The sequence below is a fragment of the Sphaerodactylus townsendi genome, linkage group LG03, assembly GCF_021028975.2.
Source record: "Sphaerodactylus townsendi isolate TG3544 linkage group LG03, MPM_Stown_v2.3, whole genome shotgun sequence".
In the NCBI taxonomy this organism is placed as follows: domain Eukaryota; kingdom Metazoa; phylum Chordata; class Lepidosauria; order Squamata; family Sphaerodactylidae; genus Sphaerodactylus; species Sphaerodactylus townsendi.
The window spans coordinates 176,368,774-176,392,972 of NC_059427.1; the positions used below are offsets into that span (position 1 = coordinate 176,368,774).

The window sequence follows — 24,199 nt, forward strand, 5'->3', positions numbered from 1 at the left end:
AGGTGAAGCTGAGAGAGTTCTGAGAGAACTGTGACCAGCCCAAGGTCACCCAGCAGGCTTCATGTGTAGGAGTGGGGAAAACAAACCCAGTGCACCAGATTAGAATCTGCCGCTCAAGTGGAGGACAGGGGAAATCAAACCCGTTCCTCCAGATCAGAGTGCACCACTCCTAACAACTACACAAGGCTGAGTGTCCAGGGGATCCCCAATGTGGTGCTCGTGGGCCTCCACCAGCACCTTTCTTGGTGCTCACCAAGTAATTTTAGACAGCAACTGCAGCCAGGTGGGGCTATCCTCCAGCATGGCTTGTGACTGGCTGGGCAGACTTTTAAAAATGTCTAGGGCTACCTAGATAGTTCTGAGACAAAAAGGCTGGGTGCTCCGTTGTTGGATTCCGCTTTCCTGATGGAGCCAGTCAATGATAGAAGAGGCAGAAGCCGTTTGCATTAAGAGTCAGGATTCCATCGGGTGCTCAGCTACAGAGCAAGGGAGGACAGGGCACTAGGAACATAAGAACGAGCCTGCTGGATCAGACCAGAGTCCATCTAGTCCAGTATTCTGCTGCTCGCAGTGGCCCACCAGGTGCCTTTGGGAGCTCACAGGCAGGAAGCACAGCACAGGTGCATTAAAAGCCCCAAGACGTTTTGACACTGGAATGCTATGAAGGGAGATAGGAGGAAATGAACCACACTTGAGAGGAACTGATGCTTTTTAGGATCTCCACTGAAAGCCCATGCGAGAGCGCCCTCTATTTCCTAGTGCTGCGCAACAGTGACCCCTGCAGGTCAAACATAGAGGTAACCAAGGAGTTTGGTCATTGTGTCAACGTGAAGACGCTCAAGAGGACAGTTTTGCAAGCTTTATTATGAAACGTGTCAGGGAGGAGAGGAAGGGGCGGGCGGCTCAGTCCTGCTGCTTGGCCCGGGATGCTTCAGCATTCGCCCGCAGAACAGCCCCAGGGCTCGGGTAGGGGCGCTGCTGGAAGAGGGGGCCAGCTGCCGTGGTATCTGCCCCAGTCTTGGCCTCGTTTCGCTTGGGTAGCCCAGTGGACCAGGTTCCCCTTAGAGGAAGAAACAGGGAGGATGTCAGAAACACGCTCAGCCTCAGCGGGGCTCCCCCACCAAGCTCCTCCCAACCTGTCCTGCTTTGCTAAAAGCACACCTTTCCCAGCCATCCTGAGAACTCAACTGCAAGCTCCGGATGTGTTTTGATCGTCCAACTAGGTCCCATGAAGAAGGAGAAGGAGGAGTTTGGATTTATATCCCCCCTTTCTCTCCTGCAAGGAGACTCAAAGGGGCTGACAATCTCCTCTCAGTGGTCTATCAGTGGTGACCCAACCTCCACGGTCAGAGGCAGTCAACCCCTGAACTGGAGGGCTGGCAGGCAGCACTGGGGGAAGGTGTGGTTGGATCTCTGGAAGAACTGGCTGTCCGCTGTGTGAGGCAGGATCCTGGGCTAAATGGACCCTCACTGGTCTGATCCAGCAGGGCTCTTCTGAGGTTTTATTCTTAAAGGTTCTGTAAAACGAGGGACCTTGACCTACATGCCCAGCCTCGCAACCACTGGCTTGAGAGGACCTGTAGGAAAGGCAGTGCTGAACACACGCACGCACGCACGCCCTCCCCTCTCTCTCGAAAGACTCACCGCGGAGCATCGGAGTAAGCGCTGGGATCCATGGGGTCCAGCTCATCGTCCTTCCGACTTGCTGTGGAGCAGAGAGACAAAGAAAGTTCAGGGCTCCTTCCAGGTTGCCACGGCCACCCGCCTCACAAAGAGTTCCCAAGAGACATCTCTTGCTCCCAGGCACATCTGGAAGGCTGTGATTGGCCGGGATGGCCCGCCCTTACCCTTCTTGCTCTTGGGATAGGGCACCAGCTCCTCCCGCCGGTGGTGCCGGCGATCTTTCACCTCCTCCCGCTCTACCTTCTCATGCAAACGCTCCGTTTTTTCCTCAACATCTGCAGGGGACAGGCAGGGAGGGGGAGAAATTATTAAAATGATAACGTCCAGCCTTTCCTCATGGTTCAAGGCAGCTTATGAAATAGTTACGCTTTTCCAGTTCAAGCCAAAAATAAAACAGGGAACCCCAAACCTCCCCCACCCCTTAAACGACGCTTGTCAGTTCAGACCACCCCCACGAAAAGCTCCCTATCATTGTCCATTTATGTCCAGTCTTGTGACCTGAAGGCCGTGAATTCCCTGACTGAGTTGATCCACCTAATGTTGGGTCTTCATTTCCTGCTACCTACCACTTTTCCTAGTGTTACTGTCTTTTCCAATGAAACATTCTTAAAAAATAAAGTTACCTCCCCCCCACCCCATCAGAGCCGCTCAGGATCTTCTCCCCTGCCCTGCCGGTCCTCATTGCCAACCCAGCAGAGAGGTTTTACAGCACAGCAATAGTTATGCCACAGTTTGGAGAAATTCCCTGGACCTCTCGCTCTAACCCATTTATTATCATTCGTCCCCTGCCAGCATGTCCCAAAGAGACCTACGGTCTGTGTTGAGCTCCCCCGATTCCATGATTTTTGAGGTTCAGCAGACACATCCAGCTGTCCCGTCACCATCCTACCAAGTTGCCCGATGCCACCCTAGCCCTTCTGGCCTGCTTTCTCCCCTCCTCATCCCTTTGTTCCCCGAACATAACATCACAGAGTTGGAAGGGAGCTCTGGGCCATCTAGTTCAACGCCCTGCATAATGCAGGAGATTCACAACGACCTCCTCCTCCTCCATTCGCTCAGTAAGCTCTGCGCTAGGCAAAAAACTACTCCAGGATGCCTGGGGGGCCAATCTGGCCTGGAGGAAAATTCCTTCCTGACTCCAAAGTGGTGACCAACCTTAACCTGGGCCTGTAAGAAAGGGCCACAAGAGCCGAGCACCGGCTCACCCCTTTCTGTCCTCCCTCTCACGATCTGCCAACAGAATCAGCAGTGCTGCTGGCCAGCCACTGAACCTCTGCTTCAAGACCTCCCAAGGAAGCCTGTCCCACTGAGGAGCTCTTCTTGCCAGGAAGTTTTTCCTAATCTTCACCCAAACCCCTGTTGGATTTAAGGTGGACTCGGAGCATGCATGGCCACGTCCACCGATCAAAGCTGGAGCTACGCTGATGTTTGGAACCAGAAGGTGGAAATGGTGTGACTCAGCAAACACGTTAGCAGGTGCACAGTGTTCTGAACGTTCAAAGTGGGGTTGGGGGCGAATGCCTGCAGGAGACAGGAGGGTCACCTGGGCTTAGGAGAACGCTCAGGAGAAAATATGTGTTTATTTGAGCAGCCAGTGACCTCACAGCATCTAGGTTCCAGTACTGCCTAAGAGCTGGGCATTTCAGAAGCCTCTCACTGGCCCCAGCTATCAGCCCAGTCTGCTAAATTTGCCCGTGGCTGCTGGTTTCTCATTAAACACCAAAGTGGCAGGCAGATCGGAGACCCCCCGACCCAGCCCAGATCCCCATTCACCAGCTCTCCAGCCACAGCCCACTCAAATCACCCACCAGCCGTCTCACCAAAAGTGCTCTTCACTTTCTTCACCGCTTTTGTGATCACAGAGTTGGGGTCGTTGGGCGAAAGCCAGGAAACCAAATCGGTCTCAATGTTCCAGTAGTAAGGGAAGCCACTGTGTGGGAAGATCAGAGAAGGCATCGTTCGCAGCTAGTGCCAGAATTTGTTCACGCCAAGAGTTCCCTGGCTACGTACAGACACGTTTGTACACGTGTGTTTGGGGAGGGGTGTCAAGAGACGAGGCCTCTCTCATAGCCTCTCGTTCAGACTGAAACACCAGTTCCAGCTGAGGCCTACGAAGCATGAGAGATTGCTGTTCTCTGAGAACTAAGGGCCAGCTGACAGTGGCTCAGAGGGAACAATTGGGAAGAACAGGAAGCTTTCCCAAGTGCAAAGAACATCATCCAGCTTAACAGTTCATGGTCTCCTAAGTGGGACTATACATTCCATCCTGTTAATGCAACTGTCTGGGGAAGTCTGTTAACTAGATCTGATGCAGCTGCAGATCTCACCTGATTGGCTATGAAACAAGATCAGTAACACCAATGGTCAGTTAGGCCTCCATTTGATTGGCTAACCTAAATCGTGCCGGTGCAGGCCACTAGGCATAAAGGAAAAAGTCTATACTCTAGTTTCGACCTTTGCTTGGACTATGACGAGGGATGTGACACTTTTGACTAGGGTGGGCCAGGAACGCTAGGCGCCCTGCTCACTTTGAAACTGTCTGGACTCAGCTGTGGTCAGGTCAACTTTGGATTAGTGAACCATCATTTGTAAGTCTCCAGGGTAGCTATCTAGCTTTGTTTTATTTTTATTTTATTGGGCTCAGGGCGGCTAACACACATAATTATACAACATAAAAAAATAAATATCTCATGTAACAAGCGTAAATACTAAAAACATTAAAACTCTATATAACATCAGAAGCAGTAAGATTCCTAAAGACGGCGGCTAACAAGTTAACTCATTCCAGGATACCACTATAGCCTAAAGAATTCTTTTCCCACCCCATCACAAATGTATCGTCACCGTTCTTTGCTCGTCTTGTATATTCCTTGTTGTATATTAATAAACCACTTTAATTCTAGTTGGTGTGTTGTTCTTGATTTCAGGAGACTTCAGCCTGAATCCAGTACTTTGGCCCAAAATGGCAACTCATGTTGTGGGTGTACAACCTCACAGGGTTGAATGTACTGTCGAAGGCTTTCACAGCCAGATTCAACTGGTTGTGGTGGGATTTCTGGGCTGTGTGGCTGTGGTCTGGTGGAACTTGCTATGCAAAGGTGTGGTTGATAGTATTGTATTGCAGGTGGGGTTTTTCAGTCCAGGGAGTGATTCACCTTTGCATGCCCTGCAGCAGCAGCAGCACTGGTGAATGCAAATTCTGTGTTTGGGTGCAGTCCATTTCGCCTGGAGATGCAGGCAAAAAGTTAGGAACAAGATCCACCAGACCATGGCCACACAGCCCGGAAATCCCATCACAACAACTCACAGGGTTGGTTTCTTGTCTAAACCTGTAAGGCAAGAGGTTTGGTCCCTTGGCCTCTGGCTGTCTGGGCGATCAAAGGGGCCGGCAGCTGTAATACCCAGAGATGTGTGGATTCCCACTTTAGACACCTGTTTGTTTGCCCTTTGCAAACTAGCCACTGTTGTGAAGCAGGCTCCCTGGCTTGGGCATTTAGCCCACTTGGCAATGCTGTGGAGGTGATGGGTGGTGACTGGGGGTGTCCTCTGGGGTAGAGGCAGTTGTGCCCTCCCACCTGCAAAGGACATTTAAAAGGCAGCCGCGCTGCAGATACAGGCCAAGTTGAGGATGTGCAGGAGCTTGGGAACGTGTTCATTCTGCTCGGCCTGGCCAAACAGGTCTGAAGCCTCTCAGAGATCTAGCTCCCCAAACAGCTGTGACAGGAGTCCATGACCTTTTGGTCCCGCAGACACCTTTGGAATACTGGCACAGTGTGGTGGGGGCAGCCACAAAATGGCTGTTGTAGGAAATAGAGCCAGCTATAAAATAGCTGCAACAGCTTACCATCAGTCACACAGTGAAGTCCAGATGGCTGAATTTCAGGAATAAGACTTTTAAAACCCAGAGCCCTGCTTGCTAAGCTAGTGCTTTAATGGTTTAAATGTTGTTATAAATTGATTTTATATATTTTAGTAAGCCACCCTGAGCCCAGCTATGGGCAGGAAAGGATGGGGTATAAAATTTACTACTACTAAAAAGAGTTACCCTGCCTTTCTCTCCTGTAAGGAGACTCAAATGGGCTTACAAACTCCTTTCCCTTCCTCTCCCCACAGCAGACATCTTGTGAAGCAGGTGGGGCCGAGAGACATCTGTGACTAGCCCAAGGTCACTCAGCAGGAATGTAGGAGTGGGGAAACAAATCTGATTCACCCGATAAGACTCCAACACTCAGGTGGAAGAACGGAGAATCAAACCTGGTTCTCCAGATTAGGGTCCACCTGCTCTTAACGACTACACCATGCTGGCTCTCTAAACTGAACTAAACATTTACTGTTGGCAACTGGTGCCAAAGCACCCTTTTTAAAAAATGGCATGGCCAATCCAACCTCTGTGGGTCAGTTAGCAGCCTTGCAGGGTAAATTTCTAAACATGTTTTTTGGCAACAGAAATTTTTTGGCCCATTTCATGGCACACACGGGCATCACACTGGGGACTCCTCAGCTGTGGTATCCTGACTCTGGCTTAGCAGAATAAATAGTATACTACCAAATCCTGGCAATTGGGGGGAAGAAACCCCCAACTGGATGCAGCTGACAGTCTTACCAGATGGGGTCAATTACTTTGTACCAGTTTGGTGGCAGGTTCTCCATCCTGGTGGCTTCATAGTCCACGTGATCGTCATCATAGTCTTCCGCAATGATTTCCTCCTCTGGCTCTGTTAGGAGAATAGGGGAAGTCAGTAACAGGGTCATGCTAAGTTCATGAACAATGGACTCCACCCAAACACAGGATTTGCATTCACCAATACTGCTGCTGCAGAGCATGAAAATGTGAATCACTCCCTGGACTGTTAAGCCCCACCCACAATACAATACTATCAACCACATCTTTGCATAACAATTTCCACCCAAACACTTACTGATTGGTTCCCCACCCTGGGACATGGAGAATATATACCCCAAACATTCCCTTCTCTCTGGACAGAGTGTAACAGACTTCCCTCTGTGATACATCTCTGAAGATGCCAGCCACAGATGCAGGCGAAATGTTAGGAGCAAGATCCACTAGGCCACACAGCCCCCCGGAAAACCCACCACAACCAGTTGAATCCGGCCGTGAAAGCCTTCGACAGTACACTGAGAACAGGGCTTGGCAGGAGGATTCTGACTAGTGGCTAGAGTTACAGTATGGGAGGAAACAGTTCATCCAAGTGCCTGAGACCAAGCTATTTAGGACACTCACTCACTTTTAAGCAAGGCAAGCTCCAGAAATGCCTACTGCCAGTGTGGATACTAATTGTAATAAAGACTGCCATCCAGAAGGGGATTCTTGAAGAAGAAGAGGAAGAAGAGAAGAGTTTGGATTTATATCCCCCCTTTCTCTCCTGTAGGAGACTCAAGGGGGCTGACAATCTCCTTGCCCTTCCCCCTCACAACAAACACCCTGTGAGGTGGGTGGAGCTGAGAGAGCTCCGAAAAGCTGTGACTAGCCCAAGGTCACCCAGCTGGCATGTGTTGAAGTGCACAGGCTAATCTGAATTCCCCAGATAAGCCTACACAGTTACCTCCAGCCCAGAGTTACTCCTAAAATACAGTTGAGGGATGTAACAGTACTACTCTGCAGCGCAGTGGTTAAGAGCAGGTGCATTATAATCTGGAGGAACCGGGTTTGATTCCCCATCTGACTGGATGGCCCTCGTGGTCTCTTCCAATTGTATGATTCTAAATATCTTTAAGCATCGTGCGGTGAGTCCCTGTGTTAGCAAAGGATACTTTCGATACTCACCTGGTTCTACATGCTTCAGCAGCCCTCGCCTTGCCAGGCGAGACTGAAGAGCCACTGGCAGCGGCATCAGGGACAACACAAACCAGGGCAAATTGACAAGCCTTTCTTCAGCACAGGTGTTCCTGTTTCCAAAAGAGATTGTAGACATTACAGTGTATCTTTGACCATGGGGTCACACTGTTCCTGCCCTCTCCCCTGAAAGGAATTCACACCCTTTCCTCATTGTCCTGCATAATTCCCTGTATCTCCAAGACAAACCACTACCTGGCTCGGGCTCCACCTGCAGCCTCTAACGGCACCTCCAATTCCATTTCAAACAGTTCCACCCGGAGACATGCTTGCTAGTCCAGAGCCAACATAGTCACCTCTTCCACTCAGCTAGTTCTACCTTGTTCCAACTCATTTATCAAAACTCCAGGATTGCCCTTGTCTTATCTCCATCGTGTCTTTGCAGCGTAGCTCCTCCACGTCCCGTCTCACAACACTAACAAGTTTTTTTTTCTTTTAGAAGTGTTCTAGAAACTTTTTGGACAAGCAAAAATGTAGCTTTAAGTTGAATCAGCCTTAATATGCATTAGCACCATTTGCCACAATACTGCTTGAGAGGCCTCCCCCTGAATTTCCCATCAGTCACATGTTGTCAATCACTGTAGATTTCCAAAGGAAAAGAAAAGCACTTGGGCTCTGGCTTTCCTCTAACTGTTGCTGCTTCCTACTCCTTCCTGACCGTTTGCATCTAGTCAGGAATCAAGCAATGAATGCAATGACTTCATGACATTCTATTGCCATTCAGATTTAACCACATGGTTATGTCACTGATAGTGGAAAGGGCAACCAAGAGCGAGGACAAAGCCCTCTTGTGTCTTTGGAGATATTTGTGTTTTTATTATAGTTGCTTGATTGTTATTAGTAAAATTGTTTTGAAGTGTCGTGCAGTGCCCTGAGCCCAACTCTGCTCGGGATACAAATGCAACACAGTAAAATAAAAGGACAAGGGTAATTTGTGTAAGTGAAGCGCATCCTCAAGCAGCCCATGCTCAACCAGACCACGTGCTCCACATTAATCGTTAGTGTGGGCTGAGTTTTGCAGGTCCCCTCTCTCCAGCTCCTGGCCCTGGTGCCCAGTGAGGAGGGCAAACCTGCGCCACTTCAGCTGGCCAGAGCAGAATGAGATTTAATTTTTTTAAAATATATTGGCGGGAAAAGTTCCCACGTCATTAAAAAAATGCTCCAGGGGGCTATTTCTTCCCGAGAGGCTAGCTTTCTAAGTGGAGGGGCTTTTCTTTCTGCAAGGAGAAAGAACCCACTATGGGAGGCGCCAGCTACGATCTGCGCAGGTACGAGGTTTACCACTATCGATGAAAATAAGGTCCCAACAGCCTCCTCTCCTCAGGCTCGGCGCCCCCAACCCTTCCCGCTCCTTCTCTCCCAGCAATCCCACCAGCCCGGTAGTTTACCTGGCGCAAACGAAGCTCCTGAGCCTTTTTTACCCTCGGGAGCCACCGTCCTGGTTACTGCCTCGGCTGGCTTCCCAGCACGTGACACACCTCGACCAATCAACAGCCGTATTAGCACCTTCTCCTTTCTTACGACACCTTGTCATTGGTTTTTTTAATAAAAAGACCGGTTCTAGGACTCCGCTTTCCCCCCCCCCCCCTCCAACCCAGATCTCACCCAGTGGGGACGGCTGTCCTTAGCCAGACGGAGACGAGCTTTTAGCCTGCCTTTTAAAAAGCGGGGAGGGGAGAAGGAAGAGAGCCGGGTAGAGATAGCGCCGCCGCGTTTCCCTGTCACGTGACCCTAAGCGACCAATAGGAGCGCCGAACGCAATAAGAACGCGACAACCCTTCGAATGGTTCCTTGTCACATGACCTTCTGCGGCTGGGAGCGATGGAGGAGTATGCCCGGGAACCTTGGTAACCGCGAGGGCCGGCGGGGCTCGGGAAAGGGAGCCGTGGGGGGAGGGTGGCAGCGGCCTCGCCTCCCCGGTGGGAAAAGGCAGGACGGCTCGAGCTTCCTTTTGCCGTCCTTCGGGCACGTGGTTTCCCTCAACCTCTGTGTGCGATTCACACCCCCGGCCGGGGCTATTTGGTACCTTCTGCTTCACGGTCTGCTGCGCCGGTCGAGTCCATTAGTAAGGAAGGGGGGGGGGTTGTCACCAAGAGTTCTAGCTGGCCCTTTTCCTTGAGATGCTAATGCGCGATATGTGGGGTTCTCTCCATGGTGGCGAAAGCCGTTCCAAGGGAGCGTCGATGGCCTCTGCAGTCTGATGGGATTAACAGCTGTGCACAGACTTACCAGCTCGTTTGCTTTTGTTGAGCCTGAATCTGGAATATTGCAAACTTCAATGGTGCCTCTTTCAACCTTCCACCTAAGTCCTCATCATCTATAAGTTTTCCCTCCCTGATGTATCGCAAAAATTTTCCTCCCTGCTAGATTGGGCTCCCCCACCCCACCCCCCACCTGAGAACCAGCGTGGTCCAGTGGTTAAAGTGTTGGACTGGGACCTGGAAAACATTACACTCCTTCGAAAGGCTCCTTCTTATGTGACATGTGTATATATCAGGCTGTATTTATATAAGTGTGTGCATTTGTATATATGGCCTGTTGAATCTTTTGGAGCCGATTCTTCCTTACAACAGGCAAGTAAACAAATTTCAGTTCACAGACCTCACTCCTTTAATTACACTTCATGACTTATGTGTGCCCTTCCTGTAAGAAATGTTGGGCATGGTGCCTGGGTTTATCCTTCGTTCGTCCTTGCATCAACCTTGTGAGGTAAGTTAGGCTGATAGACGTTGACTCAACTTGGTGAGTTTTGGCTGAATGAGAATTCAAACCCAGTGGCCAATCCCAAGTGCTGGATCTGAGGGCCTCGGCATTTTGCACAACATGATTTCCACTCTCTACCTGTGGTGTTCTGCCATGAAGAGCAGACCAAGTGGTTATCAGGTCAGACTAGGATCTGGGAGACCCAGGTTTGAATCCCCAGGCTGCCAAGCAAGCTTGCTGGGTGTCCTTGGGCCAGTCACATACTTTCAACCTAACTTATCTTATAGGTTGTAAGGATAAAATGTAAGGATAAAATGGAGGACAGGAGAATGATATAACCCACTTTGTAGTCTGCACTGCAGAGAACGGTAGGGTGCCAAGGGGGTAAATAAATATTGTGTGATCTTTCCCATGTATCTCCCAAGCTTCTGTGTCTGTGCAAACTCTCAGTCAGGAGTTCACTGTGGGTTGATGATACTTAGTTACCCCAAACCATAGCTAGTTTTGTGTATCCTGGCACTCCCAACTGCCAGAGAATCTCTTTCCTCGTTTCATGTGGCAGTCGTTCTGCTGCAGCTTTACCAGAGTTTCTTGCTCTAGACCATGGATGCGTAATGCACGCTTATGTACTCATTTCGAACACAGTGACTGTTAGACGTGCAGAGTTGCTCTTATTATCTGGGGTAATTTGTACAAACGTTCTCAATGTGACTTGGCTGAGTATTTAAAATTATGTTTTGAACTTATTGGGAGACAAGTGTGGGTTAGATACAGAGGTACAAAAGAGAGCAACCAAGATTGGTGTTACTTTTCCTTTGGGGAAAGGCTGATAGGTCAGGGAGTTTTCAATTTAGGAACAAGATGACCAAGGGAGCATCATAGCGTATTGGTAAAGAGCAGGTGCACTCTAATCTGGAGAACTGGGTTTAATTCCCTGCTCTGCCACCTGAGCTGTGGAGGCTTATCTGGGAAATTAGATTAGCCTGTGCACTCCAACACACCCTAGCTGGGTGACCTTGGGTGAGTCATGGCTCTTTGGAGCTCTCTCAGCCCCATCCACCTCACAGGGTGTTTTTTTGGAGGGGGGGGGGGAGGAAGGGAAAGGAGATTGTAAGCCCCTTTGAGTCTCCTTACAGAAGAGAAGAAGGGGTATAAATCCAAACTCTTTTTCTTCATCATCGCGATGTTGAGGTTAGTAAAAGTCTGCACAGGTTAGAGAGTCAACAGAGTGAACTTTTCTCCCTCTCTCAAAAAATTAGACCTTGAGAGCAAGCAGTGAAGCTGATGGGCAATAGGACAGACAATGAAGCTGATGGGCAGTAGATTTAGGACAGACATTCCTTTACTCAGTGAATGATTAAGATGTTGAATTAACTGCCAGAGAATGTAGTCATTCCACAGGCACACATGGGTTTAAATGGGGATTAGACAGATTCATGGAGGAGAGGTGTATCAGCGGCCACTAGCCATGATGACTAAAGTGTACTTCCATGTTCAGAGGCAGTAAACCTCTGAGTGCCAGGAGGGAAAGACTTCAGCCTCTGAACCCTGTTGTTGGCACTCTACAGTAATTGATTGGCCATCGTGTGAGACAAGATGCTGGACTAGATGGACCCTCCCTGGTCTGATCCAGTGGGATTCTCCTTCTGTTGAGTGCTCAATTGAACAAGAAAGTTTCCTACTCACAGCCCCTCATGTGTGCCTCAGAACGCACCCTTCAGAGTCTCTAACCTTTCCTTGTGAACTTCTCTTCCGGTACACTCAATACCAGTACTATTTGGCCTTTCATTTCCCAAAGAGTTTGCTGCCAGTAATAAGATTCCCTTATTTCATTCATCTTCAAATGGACAAGGAATGTCTGGTTGGGAATCTGGCAAAGAATCTACTTGATCCCCTGCCTCGCTGCAGCCTCAGTCCTGTGTGGTGTTTGTACCAGATGTAGTTTTTTTATTGAGCCAAAATGGCCACTGTTCCTCCTTTGCTCAGAAGAAAAGCTGAAAGGATCCGGTGTGTTTCAAAGAGAGGCTGTGGTTTAAAGTGCTAAATTAGTATCAGATTGGTACCTGAAGCGCGTAGAGCTGCCTTATATTGAAAGGGAGCCCACCAACACCGGTTTTTGTGCCCATCTGATACTTTCGACTGACTATTGGAGATTTGGTTGGCTGTGCCGATTTTAAAATGTTGCGTCTGCTGCCGCCACAAGGATCTGCGCTGTGTTACTGCGGTTAAGCTGCATCAATCATTTTGTGATGACCTCCGCCTCCTGCGGCAGTCATTTTATTGCTGTGCCCACCATACCATGTCAGAATTCCAAATGTGCCCACACAATGAAAAAGGTTGGGGACCCCAGAATCAGACACACGGTCTGTCAAAGTCCGTATTATCCACTCAGTCTGGCACGTGGCTCCCTCAGGTCTTAGGAAGAGGTCTTTCATATGCCTGGTCCTTTTTGAAACCGGTGGCATCAGGGATTGAACCTGGAATCTTCTGCCTACCAAGCGGATGCTTAACCAGTGCCCCTTGGCCCCTCCCTGCCCCTGTAATGTGTGAAAGTTCCATTACCCTTGGACGTAACGGACTGTTTTTGATTAAGTTCACTATGGAAAGTGCTTTGTTGTTTGTTGGTCATTTATATATGCTCCTGTTTTGTCAATTTGTTACCAGTTCTTTTATCTGGTTCTTGTTTTTAGTCGTGCTCTTTGTTGTTATGTAACACACCCGTCTGTTGCATTGCTGAGCCTGCAGGCCTCCCTTTGCAATAACATCCCCCCTTTTTCCTGTGTGTTTTCTCGCTATGTGTAATCGGGTAATATTTCATGGGCTGGATGAAGAGTGCCTGGCAACAGGACATCTTGGTGCCTTTAAGATGCTGTAGGCTACTTTAATTCTTTACATTTTGTGTGTTGCCCTGCAGACTCTTTACCAGAAGGTCTTTGGTGTTCTGTTTCCTGGTGTTACCACAGAGTATGTCCTGGGCTCCCTTCTTCAGGGCCCCCTACTGTCACAGCCTGGCCTAATGTCCCTTCTCTTTCCTTCTGGCAGTCCTTGGCGGATTGTGGATGACTGTGGCGGTGCCTTCACCATGGGGGTGATCGGCGGGGGGGTCTTCCAGGCTGTCAAAGGCTTCCGCAACGCCCCAGTGGTGAGTTCCCTTCCTTTGCCCTCCTTACTTCCTTGTTTTTTAGTTTCCTGGAAAACAGGGCATGTTCTTGGTCAGCTGTGACTGCCTTCCACACCCTGAGAACCAGAAGACATTCATTCATAGCATCACCATGAGTCAGAAGGGACTTGACGGCATTTAACATATCCACACAGGGTCTGCTCAGCGTGGGGTAATCGTTAAGAGCAAGTGGATTCTAATCTGGAGAACCACGTTCGATTCCCCACTCCTCCATGTGAGTGGCGAACTCTTATCTGGTGAACTGGATTTGTTTCCCCTCTCCTGTACATGAAGCCTGCTGGGTGATGTTGGGCCAGTCACAGTTCTTTCAGAACTCTCGCAGCCCCACCTACCTCACAAGGTGTCTGTTGTGGGGAGAGAAAGGAGTTTGTAAACTGCTTTGAAACTTCTGACTGTTGAGAAAATCGGGGTATAAATCCAAACTGTTCCTCTTGTTGATTTCCAGATAGTGACCAGAGCTTGACTCTGTTTAGGGTAGTTTCCGAAATCTGACGAGGCTGGGTTTCCGATATCTGACGAGGCCATCCAGGTGCTTTGTCAGGGGAGGGGGAATTTCCTCCGAAATAATTATCCCAATCCATCACTATTGTTATGCTCATTATGCTTTTAATGGAGAAGCTGAAATATGCTCACATCGGCCCTTTCTGCACAAGCAAATTAATGCATTTTCAAACCACTTTCACAACTGTTTGCAAGTGGATTTTGCCATTCCACACCGCTTCAAAGAGCACTGAAAGCAGTTTGAAAGTGCATTATTCTGCATGTGCGGAATGAGCCTTCGTTTCTGTTTTGCAAACCCTAAATACTTTGAAACCAATCCTGTTGTTCTGTGTATCCCCTCCCATCTCAGATGCTCTCCGGGGTTGCCGGCTAGCCCAAAGGTATGCTGTCCATTTTAGTGCGGCTGAATGTGCAGAAATGGGCAGAACTGTCTCCGCCCCACCTGCCTCACAAGGTGTCTGTTGTGGAGAGAGGAAGGGAAAGGAGTTTGTAAGCCTCCTTGAATCTCCTTACAGGAGAGAAAGGGGGGGGTTAAAACCTGCTTCCTTCAGAGAAGTAGGGGGTGCCTTCTATGTTCCACAAGAGGCAGAAAAGAGGTCCTGATATGTTCATGGGGAGGGGCAGGTCTTGCCCTGAACCCCAGAAACTGCAGTCTAGCCATCCGCAGCTTTCAACCAGAACAGCTTGCTAACTTGTTCTCAGGGTCCGCTTGCCTGCGTTGCCTTTGCATTACAAATTGTGGTTTCTGAGTCCACAACAGTAGTGGGTTTCAAGGCTTCAGAGTCATGCTCTGTCACAAGTTCCATCTGTTTCTCTTGCTTTCTGCATCCTAAAATGGGAATTGTTTAAATCTCTGTCATTTGTGAAGACCCCTGTCTTGGAAGAGCTGCGGGTCTGATTTCTTCTTTTCTTATAGGGTGTCCGGCATCGGTTCAAAGGCAGCGTTAACGCCATCAGAGTCAGAGCGCCACAGATTGGAGGTGAGGAAAGGGGTGCAGTTACGGGCCGTGCCGTGTGTGAGACATGAGCAGCGTCGATCAACAGATGGCTCTAACAAGGGCAGGTGTTGGGCTGGGGAGGAGAGTGAGCTAGAGTCCGCTGGCTGAGTGAGGTGGCCGTTAAACAGAAGGCTATACGGAGCAGCTGGGCTTGTCTAAGCTTGTTTATATATATTTATAGAGGCTGAGAGTGGGTGGGGGAAATTGAATCCCAGCAGAACAGAATGACACGTCATCCGACTGAGGCTTTGCTTCCTATCTGTTGCGGACTTAAACTTTAAGGCTGCAAAACTAAGCACAGACAAGAGAGTCCTGCTGGTCTTCAAGAAGGCTGTGAGGTGTTGGAGGGCCTGAGTGCCTGGGAAACACTCGAGTACGGAGGCACACCGCCAGAAAAGGGTCTCTCACACTCCCCCGACTGACCTCTCCTTCCAAAGTGTGGATTTGGAGAAACCGCTGAGGTTGCAAGACCTCCTGGCTCCAATGTGTACGTGAAACTTCCAAATCCCCGGCCCAGATCCCCCTGCGCCCTTTGCCCTGTTCATTGTCTTGTATCCAGGTTCTGCAGACCCCTGCCTGCCTTGTTTGTTTTTCCTCTTGTAAACTGTCAATAAAAGGGCTTGGGGAGAGACGGGACGGCAGAGTTGCTCCCTGCTTCTCTCACTGGCCAAAACGACATGCTGTCTCCATTGCAGTAAGACAACAGTGAGGCTTCCTCTTTCGGGATTCCACAGTGGCTGGTTGAATAGAACAGCTTTGCCAGAAGGCCCCTTCTTCGCCCCCTGGTCGTGAAAGTACCTGACAGGGGGTGTCAGCTGTTGACACAGTGTGATTTTGCTTGCGTGGAATTCCAAGTATCAGGTCACGGCTGGAAGGGTGCAGGAGAGCCGTCTGGCTGGGGTCTTTAATTTAGTCCCTCATAAATTCATTTACAGAGGATGGCCATGTTGGTCCTCAGTAGAAGAGCAGATTTTATATTTGTAGCACCTTGGAGACTAACCAGATTTTCAGGGTGTAAGATTTCAAGAGTCAAAGCTTCCTACGGCACGTATCTGCGACGGCATTTACTCTCAAAAGCTGCTGCCCTGAACACCTTGTTAATCTCGGCTGGGTTCAAATTCAGCTGTCCCACTGCGAACGGACACAGTTATCCTCTGTCACTACCTCATAAATATACGGGTGCTGAATGTTTTACAACTTGTTCTCATGAGCATCGTGTGTCATTGCTGTTTAATTTATTGTTGTAGCTAGAGAGTGGTTAAGAGCATGGTGTAGTGGTTAAGAGCAGATGGACTCTAGTCTGGAGATCTGGGTGTGATTCCCTACTCTTCCACATGAGTGGCAGACTTTAATCTGGAGATCTGATTCCCCACTCCTCCACGTGAAGCCTGCTGGGTGACCTTGGACCAATCACAGTTCTCAGAACTCTCAGTCCCGCCTGCCTCACACGGAGTCTGTTGTGGGGGGCAGAAGGGAAGGCAGTTGTAAGCTGCTTGGAGGCTCCTTAAAGGTTGAGAAAAGTGGGGTATAAAACCCGCCTTCCTATTCCTGAATGCCTTTGCTTTACCCCCCTCATTCTTTTTTCCCAGTGCGGCCTGTTTCTTTTTGTGTGAGTCTCAAATTCTGCCCCGTCTCAACCCAGCTTGGCCTGCTGCCCGGAGCACATTTGGCTTGGCTTGGCACAGACTCCAGAGCTGTGCTGGTGCCAGTTACGAGCAGCTCTGCGCCCAGCTGGTGGCTCCACATGCTTTCCCTGTTCCTCCTCGCAGGCAGCTTTGCGGTATGGGGCGGGCTCTTCTCCACCATTGACTGCGGCCTGGTAAAGATGCGCGGCAAAGAGGATCCGTGGAACTCCATCACCAGCGGGGCCCTCACTGGTGCGGTTCTGGCCTCACGCAGTAAGTAGCAACCTTTGGCTTGCTGCCGACGTGACGTCTCTGCCCCTGTCCTCTGCTGGATGTCATGGGAAGCGAAGATCCAGGGCCTTGATGCTCATTGTCCTTCCCCTTAGGTGGGCCGCTGGCTATGGTGGGCTCAGCTATGATGGGGGGAGTCCTGCTGGCCCTTATAGAAGGCGTCGGGATTTTGCTCACAAGATACACAGCCCAGCAGTTCCAGAACCGTAAGTTGCGTTGTTGGCCAAGAGAATTATCCTGGGAGGGGGTGGGCAGGAGTAGCTAATCGAGAGGCTTGTGCTCTGCAGTGAAGGGAAGGGTGTGGACGGGCCGTGGCTGGCTGGCAGAGGGTCCGCTTTGCATGCGGAACATCCCAAGTTCAACTCCCGATTTAAAGAAAAAACCCAAATAGTAGGTGATAAGAAAGAATTCTGCCTGCAGCCCTGGAGAGCCCTTTGCAGTGAGAATGCACAATACTGGCCGTGATAGGCCCAGGATCTCATTCTGTACAAGGTAGCTTCCTATGGTCAGTTACTGCAGATAGGATACATTTTGATCCATTGGGCGAATCTTTGTGTTTTGATATGGCTCAAATTCCAGCATGCCACACAGATTCCTGGCAGACAGCACTTACCTGATCCCACTGCAAGGGACTCAAGTCCAGCTTTCTTCTATTAGCTGAGAATACTTTGGCTCAGTGGTTGAGTGTCAGCGTGCCATGTGGAAGGCCTCAGGTTGAATCCCTGGCACCTCCAGTGGATAGAGTGAGGCAGCAAGTGATGGCACAGACCCCTCCTGAGGCCCTGGAAGAGCGGCTACCGGTCAGAGTAGGCAATACTGACTTTGATAGCTCAAGGGTCTGCTTTTGCGCAAGGTAGCTTCTTACGTTCCCTTGGATTGTGCCTCTCCAGTTTTGCATATATGAAGAAGAGGAGGAGGAGTTTGGATTTATATCTCCCCTTTCTCTCTTGTAGGAGACTCAAAGGGGCTTACAATCTCCTTGCCCTTCCCCCCCTCAGAACAAACACCCTGTGAGGTGGATGGGGCTGAAAGAGCTTCAAAAAGCTATGACTAGCCTAAGGTCACCCAGCTGGCATGCGCTGGAGTGCACAGGCTAATCTGGTTCCCTGGATAAGCCTCCACAGCTCAAGTGGCAGAGCAGGGAATCAAGCCTGGTTCTCCAGATTAGAGTGCACCTGTTCTTAACCATTACGCCACACTGAAAGGACAGTTCACACGATTCTGTTGTGCTGTAATACCGCAGCAATACTGAAAACTTTAATGCCGCAGCAGTACCGAAGAAAGAGAGCCCACGTTGGAGATGCGTTTGGGAAGGGAAGAGGTCACGAGGGACCTCTGGTCTCATGCCCGGTCCACAAACACATACACACAGCAGAATGAGGCCGTGCGTCCCCATCTCTCAGACTAAAAATATCAGCAAGAATTCTAGCTGAGTCTACTCTGTACTGTGCTAGGTTTTAAAAAACAAAACAAACAAAAAAGCATTTTATTCAACAGAGATGCACAATGTCTGCTCAAACTATGAAAACACAAGAAGATCTTTAATTCATTATTCAGGCTTTTGCGACAGCTACATTGTTCTTTTTTAATAGCTGAAAATTATGGAACTATGGATGCTTGTGTATTCCCCTCGGTTGATGGCGGAAGTCCGTCAGCAAAAGGCAGTCTTGTCTCGGAGAGGTTTTGATTAACAGTTTGATCATTTGATTGGCAACTCAGGGTGTCCCCCCCCCCCCCCCCCGCATACTGCAACATGGCTCCATTGATTTCTATTTGCTAGATTTGTGTCTTGCTCAAATTGGCTCACTAGTTTTAATGATTGTTCTTGGCTCTTTCTGTTATTTTGGATACGAGTGTTGCTGTTTTTACTGCACATGTGTTTGTTGTGGACTGTTTGATTTGAAAAATGTGGGCCCCCTTGGGCGAAAAGAGGGCAGTTGGTCACGTAAAAATGGATGAATGACCGAGGCCGCTCTCCTCCTCTTGAACACAGTACGGTCCAGCCTCTCCCTGTCACAAGCCAACCCTTTCCTACCTCGTTCAGTTCCCAAGGAATTTTTCTGTGTTTGAGGGGGCATTGTGAAAATCTTGGACTGGGCTTAAAGAGGCAAAATAGAATCCTTACCCTAGAAAAGGTGAGCCAGCGTGGTGTTGTGGTTCACAGAGGGGGGACTCTCATCTGGAGGACCGAGTTTGATTCTCCACTCCTCCACTTAAGTGGTGGTCTCTAATCTGGTGAACTGGGTTTGTTTCCCTGCTCCTCCACATGAAGCCTGCTGGGTGACCTTGGGCCAGTCATGGTTCTCTCAGAACTCTCTCATCCCCACCTACCTCACAAGGCATCAGTTGTGGGGAAGGGAAGGTGATTGTAAGCTCCTTTAAGACTCCTTAAATCTTGAAAAATGCAAGGAATGAAACTGAACTCCTCTTGTCCTGGATACTACTGTGGCAGGGAGCAGGTGTGACTCTTTCTGTCCCTGTCTGGTATCTCTGAGCATACCCCTTCTCATGACCCTCCTGCCATGCTTCCTGTGACTGGCACCTCCTGCCCTTTCAGCATGCAAAAGAGAGCTATCAAGTCAAGTATGTTATCTGCATTTGGAATGTGTATGTCCGGGTGAAAATTCTTCTGCCCTCTTCCCATTTCTCCTCCCTCCTCCTTTGTCTCCTCCCCTCCGGGAAAACGCGCGTGTGTGTGTGTGTACACTTGCCTTGGTAGTGTGTCGGTGGAGGGTGGGTCTGATGTATTTCTGCTGGGAACATATAATCTGTTGCTTTGTAAGGGTCTGGCCAGTTCAGCCAATAGAGCTACCAGCTATTCCTCTGTTTGTCATCAGTAAGATAAGAATTCTACTTTTAAAGTACTGATTCCTGTCCATGAGCTAGTCTGGGTCTGTGGCCCCCCTTTGGACACTGAATCGGCCCATTGGTCCCTCACAGTCAGTATTGTCTATTCTGGCCATCAGCTGCTCCCCAGAACTATCAGAGGCCTTTTGTGCCACGTATTACCAGATTCTTTTACTGAGGGGACGGGGGAATTGAACCTGCAACCTTTGGCATTCAAAGCAGATGCTTTACCACTGAGCCACGGCCCTTCTCTTTTGCTTTCTCCCTAGTGAGAGAATGGTTGGAGTTATAGGGAGAAAATAGGCAGTGCTGCCTTTGGTGGGCTTCCTCACTGCAGTAGGGACACAGCCTGCCCCCCAATGGGTGCCTTATCTGCGTGGGAGGGCGCAGTGCCCAGGGGCTCTTTGCAACTCTGCCAGGGGGGACCTTCTGATATGTACAATCCTCTCTCTCTACACTTAATCGGCTCATTGTCATGGTGGGGGTCTTGCTCAATGCTCTGTAAATGCCAGCTGAAGTTGCGATCCGTTCCCACTGTGTCTGACACCCTCTGCAGACCTTTTGCAGGTGTAAATTTTAACCTGTTTTGAATTTTTTGGCAGTACGTCTATCACTTACCTCAGTGAATTACTCTTGCCTGAGTTCCTGCGTCTCCCCTTAGAGACAGCGTGGAAGTTTCTATTATTTACATTTCCAAAGAAGAGTGGTCCTCAGTTGTAAATAAGAACATATCTTAAGGGATAGTAGAAGGTATAGAAAGCTTAAAGGGGAGGCACTCATTAAAAGTCAATATAGGACAGGGCGTATTGGGGGTGGGGTTGCCCTCTATGTCAAAGAGAGCATAGTATCACATAAAATAGACAATGCAAGGGGAGCTGATTCCTCTACAGAATCACTGTGGATATCAATACCAGTGTGAAGGACAGTTTAATATTCAGAATATATTATCGTCCCCCTGACCAAAGTGCACAAGAGGATTCTGAGATGGAAAAATAAATTAGAGAGGCCAACAAAAGCAAAAATGTAGTGGTAATGGGCGATTTTAACTATCCCCACATAAACTGGAAAAGTGCATGTTCAGGTCATAGTAAGGAGAGAGCATTCCTGGATATGCTGAATAACTGTGGCTTAGAGCAGATGGTTGTGGAACCAACCAGGGGAGAGGTGATCCTAGATCTAATTCTATGTGGGACTCAGGACCTGGTGCGGGAAGTCAGTGTTGTTGAGCCAATAGGGAACAGTGACCACAATGCTGTCAGATTCAGTATCTCTGCATGCGAACAAGTGACAACTACTAATGTAGTTACATTCACCTTCTGAAAGGGAAATTTCTCAAAAGGTGAGGGGGATAGTGTGCAGGAAGCTGAAAGGGAAAATCAAGAGAGTCAGAACTGTCCAAGATGCTTGGAGGTTATTTAAAAACACAGTGATAAAAGCTCAGCTGGAATGTGTTCTGCAGGTTAGGAAACCCAGTCCAAAAGAAAGCCACCATGGTTAACAAGAGTGGTTGAGGAAATTATCAGAAAAAAGAAAATGCCTTTTAGAAAATGGAAGTCCAGTTTGACTGATGAAGAATATGAGAGGGAACACAAATGGTGGCAAAAGAGAAGCAAGTTAGCTGTAAGGGAGGCAAAAAAGGATTATGAGGAACGCATGGCCGTGAACATCAAGACCAGCAACAAACAGTTCTTCAAGTACATCAAAAGCAGGAAGCCAGCTAGGGAAGCGGTAGGCCCATTAGATGACAAAGGAACAAAAGGTGTGCTAAAGGATGACAGGGAGATTGCAGAGAAGCTGAATGAATTCTTTGCATCTGTCTTCACCCAAGAGGAGGGGAGGAAAATTCCTGCACCTGAACCAAGCTTCTTAGGAGGCGAATCCGAGGAACTAGCGAAGATAGTGGTAGACAAGGAAGAAGTTCTGGCAGCCATTGATAAACTAAATGCTACCAAATCCCCTGGCCCAGATTGCATTCACCCAAGAGTTCTTAAAGAGCTCAAGCATGAAATTGCTGATCTTTAATATGCAACTTATCCCTGAAATCAGGCTCCATCCCTGAAGACTGGAAGATGGCCAATGTCACATAGGGGGGACCCAGGAAATTACAGGCCAGTCAGTTTGACATCTGTTCCTGGTAAATTAGTAGAATCTATCATTAAAGATAAAATTATAAAACATGTAGAAAAGCAAGACCTGCTGAGGAAGAGTCAGCATGGCTTTTGCAGAAGCAAGTCCTGTCTTACAATCTTACTAGAGTTCTTTGAGGGTGTAAACCGGCATGTGGATAAGGGGGAACCAGTGGACATTGTCTACTTGGATTTCCAAAAGACTTTTGACAAAGTTCCTCATCAGAGACTATTGAGAAACTCAACAATCGAGGAATAAGAGGGAAGTTCTCCTATGGATTAAAAGCTGGTTGAGGAACAGGAAGCAAAGGGTGGGTGTAAATGGGAAGTTCTCACAATGGTGAGATGTAGGGAGTGGTGTCCCCCAAGGATCCGTTTTGGGACCAGTGCTCTTTAACCTATACATAAATGATAATAAGACTGCAAAGATTGTCATGTCCTTATATAAAGCAGTGGTGCGACCGCCCTTGGAGTACTGTGTTCAGTTCTGGTTCCCACATCTCAAAAAGGATATCGAAGAGATAGGAAAAGTGCAGAGAAGGACAATGAGGAAGATTGAGGGATTGGAGCACCTTCCTTATGAGGAGAGGCTGCAGTGTTTGGGACTCTTTAGTTTGGAGAGGAGACGTCTGAGGGGGGATATGATTGAAGTCTATAAAATTATGCATGGGGTAGAAAATGTTGACAGAGACATTTTTTCTCTCTTTCTCACAATACTAGAACCAGGGGGCATACACTGAAAATGCTGGGGGGAAGAATTAGGACTAATAAAAGGAAACATTTTTTCACGCAACGCTTGACTGGTGTTTGGAATATGCTGCCACAGGAGGTGGTGATGGCCACTAACCTGGATAGCTTTAAAAGGGGCTTGGACAGATTTATGGAGGAGAAGTCGATCTATGGCTACCAATCTTGATCCTTCTTGATCTCAGATTGCAAAGGCCTTAGCAGGCCAGGTGCTCGGGAGCAGCAGCAGCAGAAGGCCATTGCTTTCACCTCCTGCACGTGAGTTCCCAAAGGCTCCTGGTGGGCCACTGCGAGTAGCAGAGTGCTGGACTAGATGGACTCTGGTCTGATCCAGCAGGGCTCTTCCTTATGTTCTTAAGTATCTCCCCCCCCCCCCCCCCGCATAAATGATTGACCCCATTGGTTTGTTAACATTTCTGCTTTGTACCCCATTGGCTTACTGAGCTTTTTTTCTCTTTTTCCTCACTTCTCAGCCAATCCCTTCGGAGAAGATCCCAGTCAGTTGCCTCCCAAGGATGGCTCGCCGCCGTCAGGATACCCAGGCTATGGACACTATCAATGATGCTGCGTGGGGCTGGGCATTTTCTCGTTTTTGTAGGGGTGGGCAGAAATTTCCTCCAGAAGCTACTGGAGAACTGTTACCCAATAACATAGACAAATGTGATTTCCAGAGTCGTCTTCAGGGGGGAAATAAACCAAGGGAGGGTAGAGGAACACCAATAGTGTGACATCAACTCTGCAGGGTCTTGGGAGTGCTCTAAGCAGACAGTCATTCCCTCTGTATTGAAGGAACCACAGCCTCCATAGAAATAGCTACTGAAAATAGCTGGGTGATGTTACTTAGTTTGTAGGTTCTGGGCGTCTGGCCATAAGTTATGGACTGTGACGAAAGGTTCTGCTGGGTGTTTGCCTGGCTCTTAGTTGTGGGGGAGTCACGGAGACCCTCCCAGCACAATTCTAAAAAATCTGCAGCCAACACAGCTTATGCCTGGTATTCCTGGAGAGGGACGCTTCCGTGCGTCTCTCAAGGAGGGGACAAGACTGCTGCTAGCCTCTGCCCAGCTCAGCGCACCCACCTGACGGTCTCTCTCTTTTTGTAACCTGCTTGCTCAGTGGGTGTGGGCTGATCCCTGGCATGTCACAGTGTGCCGTGTGCAGCTTTGTGAATCTCACGTCATGCGGGTGTGCTGTAGCGCCACGGGTCAGCCACGGGCATCTGAAGCGAGAGATGCGTGAGGCCTTTTGGACTCTCCACCCACCCGCAGTACCCACCCAGTGCATCTAACAAGCCCACTCACCCTGGATTTAGATGTCAAACGACGCAGGCTGGCTCCATCCTCCCCATATAACTGAAACGGCCTCTGATCCCTCAAAGGAATGGGGGCTGCGGTTTTACATGCCGAACCGTCTGGCTCCCAGGGAGGCCTGACATTTTTGTCAACCTTTTCTTAAAAACATTTCTTTTGCCAGAGTGGGGCGCTGCCTGGAGCTTTACATAAAGCCAGCGCCAGTTCCAGCCGCCTCTCTTCAACGGCCAACCCCCCGGCAATTTGGTTATATTTGTATTGAATGATCCTTTAAATAAAAAAAGGCAAGACTGTACTTATTACCGTTTCCCACAGTGTAAATACAAATGGACGTGG

General features: G+C 49.0%; 2 protein-coding genes across 5 annotated transcripts; one reads left to right on the forward strand and one right to left on the reverse strand.

Annotated features, from left to right (window-relative positions):
- Positions 1 to 844: 844 nt before the first annotated feature.
- PQBP1 (polyglutamine binding protein 1) lies at positions 845 to 9,267 on the reverse strand. Of its 4 annotated transcripts, none has more exons than XM_048487904.1 (7): positions 9,143 to 9,267; positions 7,469 to 7,590; positions 6,287 to 6,398; positions 3,492 to 3,613; positions 1,848 to 1,958; positions 1,645 to 1,705; positions 845 to 1,060 (listed from the first exon to the last, which is right to left on the reverse strand). In XM_048487904.1, the coding sequence occupies exons 2-7, from the start codon at positions 7,533 to 7,535 to the stop codon at positions 904 to 906; spliced, it is 630 nt and encodes a 209-aa protein (XP_048343861.1). In that variant the 5' UTR covers positions 7,536 to 7,590; positions 9,143 to 9,267; the 3' UTR covers positions 845 to 903. The 4 variants fall into 4 exon arrangements, with proteins under 4 accessions (XP_048343861.1, XP_048343863.1, XP_048343860.1 ...); XM_048487906.1 differs by having other exon boundaries at positions 3,504 to 3,613; positions 8,926 to 9,214; XM_048487903.1 differs by lacking the exon at positions 9,143 to 9,267 and adding an exon at positions 8,926 to 9,064.
- Positions 9,223 to 24,158, forward strand: TIMM17B (translocase of inner mitochondrial membrane 17B). Its single transcript, XM_048487908.1, has 6 exons — positions 9,223 to 9,384; positions 13,283 to 13,382; positions 14,839 to 14,902; positions 16,690 to 16,818; positions 16,932 to 17,042; positions 23,030 to 24,158. The coding sequence occupies exons 1-6, from the start codon at positions 9,359 to 9,361 to the stop codon at positions 23,116 to 23,118; spliced, it is 519 nt and encodes a 172-aa protein (XP_048343865.1). The 5' UTR covers positions 9,223 to 9,358; the 3' UTR covers positions 23,119 to 24,158.
- Positions 24,159 to 24,199: the final 41 nt, after the last annotated feature.

What these genes read in the sequence shown, in the direction of transcription:
- PQBP1 (XM_048487904.1), bottom strand. Translation starts at nt 7,535, where the DNA reads ATGCCGCTGCCAGTGGCTCTTCAGTCTCGCCTGGCAAGGCGAGGGCTG. An exon ending in GCTGAAGCATGTAGAACCAG is followed by an intron (nt 6,399 to 7,468) that starts GTGAGTATCGAA and finishes TTCTCCTAACAG; the next exon opens with AGCCAGAGGAGGAAATCATT. An exon ending in CACTTTTGGTGAGACGGCTG is followed by an intron (nt 1,959 to 3,491) that starts GTGGGTGATTTG and finishes TGTCCCCTGCAG; the next exon opens with ATGTTGAGGAAAAAACGGAG.
- TIMM17B (XM_048487908.1), top strand. Translation starts at nt 9,359, where the DNA reads ATGGAGGAGTATGCCCGGGAACCTTG. An exon ending in GAGTATGCCCGGGAACCTTG is followed by an intron (nt 9,385 to 13,282) that starts GTAACCGCGAGG and finishes TCCTTCTGGCAG; the next exon opens with TCCTTGGCGGATTGTGGATG. An exon ending in AGCCCAGCAGTTCCAGAACC is followed by an intron (nt 17,043 to 23,029) that starts GTAAGTTGCGTT and finishes CTCACTTCTCAG; the next exon opens with CCAATCCCTTCGGAGAAGAT.